We start from the raw sequence: 12,953 nt of genomic DNA, 5'->3' as shown, positions 1-12,953 counted from the left end.
GAAATAAGATAAACAAAGTAACTAATAATCTTGTCCCAGTCTACTCAACAATTTGGAAAAATAATCAATATTCTTATTCACACAACATGAATTATATATGGAACTAAAATTCTATATAACGGTTGGATTATATATCATATTAATGGAAACAAACAAAATCAACTTCCAAAGGTTCCAAAATGAGATAGACAGAGCAACTAATAATCTTGTCCGTGTTGGATAAATAATCAAATATTCCCATCCATATAACAATGGAATTAGATATCAAACTTATATTCCCAACACATAACAATTGAATTAGATATATAACTAATACAAACAAGAATTATATTTGAAACTTATATTCCCAACCACATAACAATTGGATTAGATATGTAACTAATGCAAACAAGAATTATATTTGGAACTTATATTCCCAACCACATAACAATTGGATTGTATATGTAAATAATGCAAAAAAAAAAACTAACAATTTTTTTTCATTTACATGAACCACACCAAATAAGAGAAAGCCCATTCATATATCCTCAATTTTATTTGCCAGAGATTTGAGATAGAGCAACTAATAATCTTGTCCATGTTGGATAAATAATCAAATATTCCCATCCATATAACAATGGAATTATATATCAAACTTATATTCCCAACCACATAACAATTGGATTAGATATGTAACTAATGCAAACAAGAATTATATTTGAAACTTATATTCCCAACCACATAACAATTGGATTGTATATGTAAATAATGCAAACAAACAAAACTAACAATTTTTATTTCATTTACATGAACCACACACCAAATAAGAGAAAGCCCATTCATATATCTTGAATTTTATTTGCCAAAAATTTAAAACACATTCTTATCCATGCAATAATGTCATGGAAGGCATGCGTTTCTTTACATGCAATGATATAATTTTTGCAAGTTCTTTATTTTTATTCAAATGCAGATAATCCTCTAAGAACCAGAATCGCTAAACTCCATAAAATCTATCTAAAGAAGAGAGTCCAAGACATGGACTATGAAGAGCTATCATAACTTATTGTGTAGCGGCCATATGTACAATCAGATCTACCACTCGTGAACTGCAAAACAGAGAATCAAAGGGACTAAATTAATATCATAAGCATTGCAGTAATACTATTGAAAATTATGAGATTCATTTAACATACTTGAAATTTATGTTGGAGTCACGATTGTCATTACACCAAAATCCGCAAGTGTTAGTAAACAAACACATCGCTAGAGTTAATGGATCCACGAAACACATGGGGGCATTGGATTATCCTTCTACACCACCATTAACGGGGAGCGTTGGATTATCCAATTCCCAACGATCTCCTCCCCCCAACACGAGACATGTGTGTTTCGAACTCAAGACCTTTGGCTCTAATACCATTTATTGGAGTCACGATTTTCGTTACACCAAAACCCGCGGGTGTTAGTAAACAGACACATCGCTAGAGTTAACGGAGCCACGAAACACACGGGGGCGCTGGATTATCCTTTTACACCGCCATTAACGGGGAGCGTTGGATTATCCCATTCCCAACAATAGCAGAGACTTAGACAACAATAGCATAGAATAATTCACAGAGAGAGACAAATGGAGAAACAACAAGATTACTCAATCAGAAATAGCGGAATAGATAAAACAATCACTAGATAACAGAAATCACTTAGCATTACATAACAGGCTTGGGCCTTGGCTTGCAATTCCTCGCCAGAGAAATTACAAATTTATAGAGGCAAAAGAAGGATCTAGAATCTTGTATTTGATTCAGATGGAAATCTAGAAACTAATGGCGGTGTAGAAGGATCTAGAATCCTGCATGTGATTCATGAATTTGGCTTCACACTTAACATTCTCCCACTTAAAGCCAAATAAGATTCATCAAGTCACACCGAGTCCTACCATGCCTCTACATAACTCATGTTTATTTCGTGGTAGAATCTTAATGAGCATATCAGCAGGGTTCCTATCTATATGGATCTTTTCCAAGGATAAATGTTCTTCCTCCAACACATGCCGGATCCAATGGTACCTTAAGTCAATGTGCTTGGTTTTTGAATGAAATGTTTGGTTTTTCGTCAAGTGAATGGCACTCTGACTATCACAATATAACACATACTTGTCCTGCTTTATTCCTATTTCTCCTAGGAATTGTTGCATCCACAACATCTCTTTACAAGCTTCTGTTGCAGCTATGTACTATGCTTCTGTTGTAGAGAGGGCTACTATTTTTTGTAGCCTTGACACCCAAGATACTGTTGCACCTGCAAATGTATACCAATACCCTGTAGTGGACCTTCTGGTGTCCATATCTCTAGCCATATCCACATATGTAAATCGTTCAAACATAGTCTCATCATGACCAAAACATAAACAGTAATGACTAGTACCCTTGATATACTTCAAAATCCATTTTACTGATTTCCAATGTTGTTTTCCTAGATTGGCAAGGAACCTACTCACTACTCCCACCGAATATGCAATGTCTGGTCGTGTGTATACCATGGCATACATCAAACAGCCAACTGCTGAAGCATAATGAATCTTGTTGATCTCTTCTTTCTCCTTGTCATCACTAGGACATAATTCAGTACTCAGCTTGAAGTGGGCTGCAAGGGGTGTACCAAATGGCTTGGCATCCTTCATATTAAACCTGTCAAGCACCTTCTTGATATATTTTTCTTGTGACAGCCACAACCTTTTGTTTTTCCTGTCACGCATAATCCGCATGCCCAATATCTGTTGTGCTGGTCCCAAATCCTTCATTGCAAATTTTCTACCCAAATTTTTCTTCAACCTATTGATCGTATTCTTATCATGCCCAACAATCAACATGTCATCCACATATAACAATAATATGATATACTTTCCTTAATCATACCTCTTGATATAGACACAATGGTCAACTTCCAACCTCTAAAAACCTTGTTCCAACATGAATGAATCAAATTTCTTGTACCATTGTCGAGGTGCCTATTTCAACCCATAGAGACTCTTCTTCAACCTACAAACAAGGCCTTCTTTGCCTTTTTCTATGAAGCCTTTTGACTGCTCCATATAAATTTCTTCCTCCAATTCACCATGAAGGAAAGTAGTTTTTACATCTAACTGTTCACATTCTAAGTCTAAAGTAGCAACTAGACCAAGAATGACTCTAATGGATGACATTTTAACAATAGGTGAGAAAATTTCAGTGAAGTCAATACCTTCTTTTTGGGCAAAACCTTTCACCACTAGCCTTGCTTTATACCTCTCCTTCTTTTCGTCACCTTCATGCTTAATCTTGTAAACCCATTTGTTTTGTAGATCCTTTCTACCTTTTGGGAGGTTTACCAACTCCCAAGTTTTATTTTCCAGCAAAGAGTTCATTTCTTCTTCCATTGCTTTCTTCCATTCTTCACTGTGCTCAACTTTACAGGCTTCTTGAAAACAATTAGGCTCACCTTCATCAGTCAACAAAATATAGTTTGAAGGAGGATACCTTTGTGAAGGCTTATGAGGCCTAGAAGATCTACGAACCAATTTTGGTGGTGCATTATCAGGTTGAATCTCATGTAAGGGTTCCCACAAGATCCCTTCTTCTTCTTGTTCATCATTTTCCACTTGTTATTCTTGATGCTCCTGAATTTGCTGTTCATTTTCTTGCATTGGTGGGATGTTTTCTTGCTGCTCTTCAAACCTGTCAGTAACCTTTTTGACCTCCAACTCACCTCTAGTCCTCTTGAACATTTCTGACTCATTAAATATAGCATTCATGCTTCTAATAATTTTATGTTTGACTAGATCCCATAGACGATAACCAAACTCTTCATCCGCATATCCCAAAAATATGAATTTCATAGATTTATCATCTAGCTTAGTTCTATTTTCTTTGGGAATATGTACAAATGCTTCACATCCAAAAATTTTCAAGTGAGATAATTCAACTTCTTACCAGTCCAAACTTCTTCAGGGATACTACCATCCAAGGCTGTAGTTGGAGATCTATTTATGAGGTAGCAAGCGGTCCTGACTGCTTCAGCCCAAAAATTCTTCTCCAAACCAGAATTAGACAACATACTTCACACCTTTCCCATAATGGTGAGATTCATCCTTCTTGCGACACTATTTTGTTGAGGAGTACCAGGCACAGTCTTCTCATGCTTTATGCCAAACTTGTTACAATATTCCTTAAATGAATTTGAGCAATATTATCCACCATTATCTGTTCTTAAACACTTAAGCAATTTGTTAGTCTCTCTTTCAACAACAACATGGAATTTTTGATAATTTCCAAACACTTCACTTTTACTTTTCCTAGGATATTCCCAAACCTTCCTGGATGCATCATCTATAAATGTTACAAAACATGATGCTCCTCCTAATGATTTGATGTTAACAGGCCCAAACACATCTGAGTGTACCAATTCTAACACATTTTTCTTTCTGTCATGGCCACCTCTAAGGAATGAAACCCGTCTTTGTCTACCATATATACAATGCTCACAAAGATCAAGATTGTAAGATTTCAAACCTTGCAATAAATTTTTACGAACAAGGATTTTTAAGCCCTTCTCACTCATGTGACCCAAACGCTTATGCCACAGATCTGTTGAATTTCCTTCTTTTGTGACAGTAGCCAAATCTGATTTTCCTATCAGTGTCTTCAATGTGTATAATATTATTGTCTTGGGTCCTTTAGCCACGACCAATGCTCCTTTGCTAATTTTCCAGCCTCCTTTTCCAAAGCTTGTGGAATAGCCTTCATCATCTAATGGTCCCATAGAGATTAAACTCATGCGTATTCCTGGCACATGCCTGACCTGTTTCAACAATATATTTTGTCCATCTTTCATCTTGATCTAGACATCTCCCACTCCAACAATTCTGCAAAAATTATTATTCCCCAAATGCACTCTACCATAATCTCCAGGATTATATGAAACAAAACTATCTTTGCATGGGGTTACATGGTGAGATGCCCTAGAGTCAAGGATCCGATCAGAGATACTACTAGATGTATATACACATGCATCCTCTATTGAAACAGTAAACACATCACCATTTGTGGCTACAGTAGTAGTCTCACCGTCATTTGTGCTAGATGACTTGTGATTTGCACTAGACGGTCTCTGATCCTTTTGTCCTTTCTTCCAGAATCAACATTCTTTCTTCATTTGCCCAGGTTTGCCATAATGAAAACAGATGATCCTACTTCTCCTTGATTTTGATCGGCCTCTCGATCTTGATTGCCCTTGCCGGCCTCGATCCATTCTCCTACCACGATCAGCTAGAGCTAGAGCCTCTCCTACCTGGTTTTCCACAATTGAATTGCGTCGCAACTCCTCATTCATTAAATTGTTGCTGACATCATCAAACTTCAAGGTCCCTGTAATTGCTGAGGTGCTCATAGCTACAATTAAATTTTTCCAGCTGTCTGGCATAGAACACATTAGAAAAATGGCTCTAATTTCATTATCTAAAATGATTTTAATAGAGGCAAGTTGATTAGTAATAATATTAAATGCATTCAAATGCTCAACAACTGAAGCACCCTCTTTCATCTTGAGATTATAAAGCTTCTTCATCAAGAACACTTTGTTTGATGCCGTGTTCTTCTCATATAGATCATGGAGCTTCTTCCATAATCTTTCTGCCGTCTTTTCTCCGGACACATTGAAATAAACATTATTTGCTAAATATTGGCAGATTGTTGCAATCGCCTTTCTATCTAGCTTATTCCACTCTTCATTTTTCATCGATGAGGGTTTCTTTGTTGTGCCCTCAATCCACAAATATTGATCCTTCAAAATCAGTATATCCTCCATCTGTGATTTCCATAGGGAAAAATTAGCCCCGCTTAACTTCTCCATATGTGTAACTGCTATCTCCATTTTCAATCAAATTCACGCCCCAAAACACAAAAACTCCACTTAAAAATAAAACTTCAATTATTACTCTTGAAAATTTAGTAATAATGACCTTCCTCCTTTTAAAATACTCTTTCCAAAATTCCTACTCCTTTTAAAATATACTTTTCAAAATTCCAACATATAATTATATATGTTTCATAATAAATATAAAAAACATATATAATGTTTTAACCTTTTCACATTTCACACATACATATGTTTGAAAAAAAACTTGATGTATACGTGCAAGCTTGATGTGAAGAAAACTTACGAACACCATGTTTCAACTCCAATCTCCACGGATCTCCACGTTTCAAACTCCAGCAACACGTTTCAACATAGGCCACAACCTTATTTTTCTTGCAACAACGGTCTTTTAGTTCCAGCGTTCCTCATCTATTTCTTGCACAGATCCTTCAACAACTCCAAAGGTAACAGCGAACATTTTAACGAACGCTGCCAGAGTAAGGCGATGGCACTAAGCGGCTTGCACAGTGGATATTAGACCCTAGCTCTGATACTAGTTGTTAAAACAGAGCATACATAACACACAACATATTTATACTCAGAGACTTAGACGGAAATAGCAGAGAATAATTCACAAAGACAGACAAATGGAGAAACAACAAGATTACTCAGTCAGAAACAGCGGAATAGATAAAACAATCACTGGAGAATAGAAATCACTTAACATTACATAACAAGCTTAGGCCTTGGCTTGCAATCCCTGGCCAGAAATTACAAATTTATAGAGGCAGAAGAAGGATCTAGAATCATGTATGTGATTCAGATGGAGATCTAGAAACTAATGGCGGTGTAGAAGGATCTAGAATTCTGGAGATCTAGAAACTAATGGTGGTGTAGAAGGATCTAGAATCCTGCATGTGATTTATGAATTTGGCTTCACACTTAACAATTACATGTGTTTCAATTCTCACCTGTAACCCCACTCGTTGTCAAACCATGATACTAATTTCACAAAGTTGTCATTCAAGGCTATCCCTGCCTGCGCGTCAAATATGCTTGATCTACAGCAATAAGCAAGTTACAGTCAATATCACAACTAATGCATAGCAAGAGTAAAAAATAAACAAATAGGATAACAGACAGATTCGCAACATACCGACTGTCCCCAATGAAATCTGTAGATACCACAGCGTCTTCTGTGTAACCAAGAATTCCTTTCAAATTTCCTTCAGATTCTGCCCTATAAAATGATATGTACCATAATATAGTTAGAATTAAATACACAACCTCGAGCCTTATTCCTGTCAGAGATTGTTTATATCCTTCCTCCTCTCAGGGGATAAGAGGGGGGATAAGAGGGACAACTTACTTGATGGCCGCCTTAATCTCATCATAAGTAGCAGACTTCTCAAGTCTAATAGTCAAATCAAGAACTGAAACATCTGGTGTGGGTACTCGGAAGGACATTCCAGTCAACTTTCCATTGAGGGTTGGTAAAACCTTGCCAACAGCCTTCAATAATACAGTCACAGCAAGTGTTAGTGAGATCATAAGAGACAAGCTGCATGAGATCCATATTATCAAAATTATAAAGCAAATGTGCAGAAGACAATTAATTAGAGAGTGAACCAATTGACAATTAATTAGAGTGAACCAAACTGGTTAAGTCCAGCCAGTAGCATGCCTCCAAAGAAATCCAATGAAGAGATAAATAAAGCCCTTTCACCATGAACGATGCGCTAAAATGCGAAAATTAGTTTTAAAAATAGTACAACTCTAATGGCAACCAATGTCAAAGAAACTGTGTAGTTGCTCTTATTATGATAAATGGCACTAAGGAAGTATCCAAAACAGAGCCTGCTAATATCATCTGACGAATAGCCTTAGCTATGGGGATTCAATATGCCAAAATTAGTTTTTAAAATAGTACGACTCAAATGGGAACCAATGTCAAAGCAACTGTGTAGTTGCTCTTACTATGATAAATGGCACTAAGTACATACCCAAAACAGAGCCTGCTAATATCATCTGACGAATAGCCTTAGCTGTGGGGATTCAATGGCCCTAGCGTCAAGGTTAGCAGATTGCTATGTACACTCCTGTGTGCTCTCGTAGAGTACAACCGTAAGCATGAATTAACACTGGTGGAAAGAAACAAACAAGCTGAGCAGTAGTTTTCCAACAACAGTTAGCTTTGATAACAGTGTGAAAGTAAGGGTAACAAGCTATATTTTGTCACTAGGCACGGTAAGGTGATGGTGATACTGATTGTTGCTCAGGTAAGATCCTGGTCATACCAATATTGGTCCAGGTAAGGTCCCAGTCGTGACTTCTCAAGAAGGGATGATATATGAGTACTCTCAGGGATACGTCTAGACAAACTTAGGCCTTTTTCCTTTAAGCCAAATTTGATTAATAATGTTTTCAGTTAAGACGAAAGAAACAAATGAATTTTGTGTGAAAAATGAATAACAGGACTAACCATATAAACTGTTTATGCAAATAAGAATAACCAAGCAAGATGTTAATAAGGGTTCTAAATGTTGTTAGTGAACATTGATAAGTCACTGATTCCTACCATAGCTGCTCCTGTACTGCTAGGGATAATGTTGAAACCAGCTCCTCTGCCACCTCGCCAGCCCTTGCTCTTGTTTGACGGTCCATCAACCGTCTTCTGAGTTGCTGTTTACATATGAAATACAGATCAATGCAACTTGTAGATGCCTTGAAAAAATAAATTTCAAGGGCATAATCCTAGATCAAAAGAGATAAGAGCTTTGTTCAGATAACAAGCGTACCTGTGATGGAATGCACGGTTGTCATAAGACCCTCAACAATGCCAAACTTGTCATTGATCACCTGCCAGAAGCAAAGAGTTTCTCTTTTATTTTTAACATAAGCATAAGTTCTTCCCAAACAAGATGTGTTTTTCTCAAGTAAATACACCTAGATAATTAAAACTGTTATAACTGTCAGCGAAAGTATCATTGTGAACCTTAGCCAAAGGGGCCAAGCAGTTAGTAGTACAGCCTGCATTTGAAACGATGTTCAAATCAGATTTGTATTGGTGCTCATTAACCCCAACAACGAACATGGGGGCATCCTTGCTGGGAGCCGAGATAACTACCTTTTTAGCACCTGCCTGTTAAAGATCAACAAAGAAATCTTATCTTACGGAGTTCAAATTGTAAATTGTGATCATTGCATTTTATGCTGTCCGAAAGTTATCAGAATTAGATATGTCCATAGCCACTCGAATATTTTTCTATACACAAATAAAAATTCATAGATATCTACGCAACATTTCACGAGGAGACTGCCCCGTTCACTTCGGGAGATATTTCAACTTAGAATACAGTTGGCTATGCAGATATAAACCAAGAACGTCAGGAATGTCAATTTTATAGATTGAGATAGAGCCAAAGCAAACATGCTAACTCTCCTTGTTCACGTAGGGAGAGGTATTATGTTTGACAACCCTCTAGTTCGGCAATCATTTATCATTTTTTGGGTTCATTGTAATTTTAGGGAATATGATACCAGATAATCTTTGAAAGAAAGAAGATCAATAATAATGATTGAACTTTGGAATGGAATTATTCAAACCTTCAAGTGGGCAGCTGCTTTCTCTTTGTCGGTGAAGACACCAGTGGATTCAACCACATACTCTGCGCCAACCTCGCCCCACGGTATTTCCTCAGGATTTCTATAGCATTCACACCAAAATGTTAAAAGTTTGACCCCAAAAAAGTAGAAGAAAGAACTTCAGCATGAACTTCAGCATGCATCGAGTACTCTGTTCATACTTAAACCCAAGAAGTAATTGACCTAAGAAATTTTTCATTCATGGCCATAAAAAGTGTATTACCTGCAACCGAAAACGGCCACGGATTTTTCTCCAAATAGTAAAGTTTTCGAGTCTTTGACTTTGACTTCATGATGCTTCCATTTGCCGTGTACACTGTCATACTTGAACATATAACTCTGAAAAATTAACAGGTACACGGAAATTAGTACAGTTCTTGAATCAGTAAAATATGGTGGAATAAAGCAATCAAATGAGTTAATAAAAACTTCAAACTTCATTCTCGATCAAACTTAAATGCTGTTGAGGATAAATCGAGGAACAAAAAAGACCACATATCTTTCCTCGTGCATAGAAAAAAAGAAAAAAACCAATCTTTATTTAGCCGATCAAAAATTAGCAGCAGAATGCTGTACAAATACTCCTAATTTTCCCTTATTTTTGTTCCTTACTTAAAAACGCATGAAAAGTGGCTCAAATTAAAAAAGTTGCTAATTTAATTGACAGTGAGACTTTGCCAAAGAATAACGTATTTACTATGCAAACGAACCTCAAATATTCTTAAAAGACATCCTGTATAACGATCGGGCAGGATTGAAAGAGAGGAAATCAATCCCTGATAACATGTTCTGGCTTCAAAACCAATATTTTAAAACACGGTCTAATTCCTAGCATATGATCCAGGAAGACAACGGTATCGAGCTATTCAAAACTTCAAATGTACCAAAGATCGGTAATTCCCCTGATTGATTTTGTGCCAATTTTCCCTGAATCTAAAAAGCTGTCGCTAAATGTCATCTAGAGCTTCAGCAGAAATCTTTTATCAATATCAAACTCAAAAGACTCACAGGCCAACGGCTAAAATATGCGTTTGCTGTAACTAAGAGTTTCAACGGTGCAATCTTTACCTGCAAACTCGTAAACCGCCATAAAAGGAACTAGATAAATAGGATTACTCTGTTTTATTAATAAAATGCTTAAATAGTAGTATTTTTTAGAAAAAATTTATGAAATTTGATTTTCGTGTAGCGGAGGGGAGAGGTAGAGAGTTATGGCTTTGGCGAAGCGACTTTCGCGGAACTAGGTTTGCGCGACTTCCGGCAGCAACTTTCGTGCACCTGACGCTATTTCTCAGACTTGGATTTCGGGCAGCATGGAACTATTCTAGAGACTTTATGAATACTCACAACAAATTGGTTTGGAGCATTATATTAAAATTTAGTATTCATTTCTTAACTATGAAAATATATTTTCAAAGTAAAATAAGAGTTTTATATTTTCAAAATAAAACTAAATAAGAGTTTTACATTTTCAAAGTAAAATAGAGTTTTACAGTGTTTTATTTATAAAGTAAAATAGAGTTTTACAGTGATTTAAACTCAACCGGAATAACACACAGTAAAACAGAGTCACTGTTGTTTTTAGGGCCCACCAAAAATTGCTCCACCATTTTCTCCAGAGAAACTTACTCTCTTTTTCTTACCTCTTACTTTCTCTAACCTCTTTACTTTGCTATCAAAATTGCTCCACCATTTTCTCCAGAGAAACTTGCTCTCTTTTTCTTACCTCTTACTTTCTCTAACCTCTTTACTTTGCTATCAAAATGACTTTTACATTCATATTTAACTCAACATACAATTTTACGTTTAATTCATAACAGAGCAAAATAATTAATGTGATGTTGTTGTTGAGTGTGTTTCTGGAGTGTGATAAAAAATTGTTGAATGAATGCTTGCCCATATCTGTTTACCAAAATAAATAAATTCTTTAAATGTCTTTGTTGAATTTCTCAATGTTTCCCATTTAGCTTAAATCCTTCTATCTTCAAGCAGAGACGAACTGTTTATTGCGATGATTGAGATTATTATTTCCGACTTATTTTATCTTCCAAATTCAGGTCTAAAATCAACCGATTCGACAAATAAATCCCTCAAAAATTTTCAAAACAAAGGTAAGCCCAGGCCATGCGCAAAGCTCCAAATGCATGTCCAAATGCTTCAACAAAGTCGCGAGACCACAACCAGCATACGAACCATATAATCGGTGGAAATGAACGGGTCATTCACCGCCACGAGCTCGATATCATCGCGAATCAGAGCCACACGGGCGACGAGCCTTCCAATTCGGCCAAAACCTACACAGCGAAAAATCCACCGTAAATCGCCAAAGAATCATTCTGAAACAGGGACGAAAACAGGGAAAACCGCAAACACAGAAACGCCGGTCAAATCTCTATCCAGTACTTACCGTTGATTCCAATCTTGATCTTTCCAGTAGAACCTGCACATAACGAAACCGCCACAAACAGGGAAAAGAAACACATTTAAAGATCAAAAGGAATGAAAAAAGACAAAAAGCAAAGAAAATATAACATCGCAGAGCCAATCAATGCACTCACCCATTGTAAGATACAAAGCTTGCGAGCTGAAATATTTTTCAAGAAACAAGATACAGGAGAAGTGCAGATGTAATATGAATAGAAGAGAGGAACACAGAGGTACTTATATAGAAATATTTTAGTCTTCCCTGACAAGGGAATTGCTGGGTTTTCGAGATATCGAACCCTCTTTACAGCATTACCAGCGTCCGTCAATTACCCCAGGGATGGTAATGGTAGACTTTGCACAACGGTTGCTGTCTGTCTGCGCGGAACATGCCTTTGTTATCGATGACGTGTCAAAAGTATGATTTGGGTGAGAAAAAACCTAAGATTGTCATTTTTATTGCAGTGGTCTGTAATGTGATTTTTTGGAAGTTTTTTTTGGGTTTTTCTGGTCAAAACCCTGCAGCAATTTATTGGAATTGCAAGTTTTATAGCTAGTTTCTACACAATCAAAGCATCCCATAGGTTTTTTAGGGTGCTGAATCCAAATATGAAGTTAAAAAACCATTTTAACGGAATCTCCAAAAAATCGCATTATAGACAACTCCTTTTTTATTTACTTATTTTTTTAATTAACATATTAAATTTTTAAAGAAGTAAAGTTTATTGTTGTAATGATTTTGAAGTTTTTAGCTCAATAAGTCATTTTCAAAGACGACCGTAACTCAAAGGTGAGGGTGTGGGACATTCAACAAGGCTACCAAAGATGTTATAGATGTTACAAGGAAATATTTAGAAGTCTTATTTTTTACTATGTATAGTTGAAGTTAAAAAAAAAATACTTTGATGTGGATGCCTGTAATGTGGATACATGCACATGGGAAATTGAATATTAATTCAGCTGAAAATTTTATTATTTTATTATTATATTATTATTACATAATAAGATAT

The 12,953-nt window shown here is 36.3% G+C and overlaps 1 protein-coding gene across 2 annotated transcripts; it reads right to left on the bottom strand.

Annotated features, from left to right (window-relative positions):
• Positions 1–959: 959 nt before the first annotated feature.
• On the bottom strand, positions 960–12,343 carry LOC149183659 (glyceraldehyde-3-phosphate dehydrogenase, cytosolic-like). 2 transcript variants are annotated; one of them, XM_089417202.1, is made up of 12 exons: positions 12,078–12,341; positions 11,927–11,959; positions 11,713–11,813; positions 9,743–9,858; positions 9,481–9,580; positions 8,870–9,016; positions 8,673–8,733; positions 8,453–8,556; positions 7,244–7,386; positions 7,031–7,114; positions 6,846–6,935; positions 960–1,088 (listed from the first exon to the last, which is right to left on the bottom strand). In XM_089417202.1, the coding sequence occupies exons 1-12, from the start codon at positions 12,079–12,081 to the stop codon at positions 1,043–1,045; spliced, it is 1,029 nt and encodes a 342-aa protein (XP_089273328.1). In that variant the 5' UTR covers positions 12,082–12,341; the 3' UTR covers positions 960–1,042. The 2 variants fall into 2 exon arrangements, with proteins under 2 accessions (XP_089273328.1, XP_089273329.1); XM_089417203.1 differs by lacking the exon at positions 8,870–9,016 and having other exon boundaries at positions 12,078–12,343.
• Between the last annotated feature and the right edge of the window lie 610 nt (positions 12,344–12,953).

Source organism: Pinus tabuliformis, chromosome 3_2 (genome assembly GCF_031772625.1).
Source record: "Pinus tabuliformis cultivar Carrire ecotype Pingquan chromosome 3_2, CPIR1, whole genome shotgun sequence".
Taxonomy (NCBI): domain Eukaryota; kingdom Viridiplantae; phylum Streptophyta; class Pinopsida; order Pinales; family Pinaceae; genus Pinus; species Pinus tabuliformis.
Note: the sequence above shows the minus strand (reverse complement) of the source record. Positions and strands in the feature narration are given on the sequence as shown.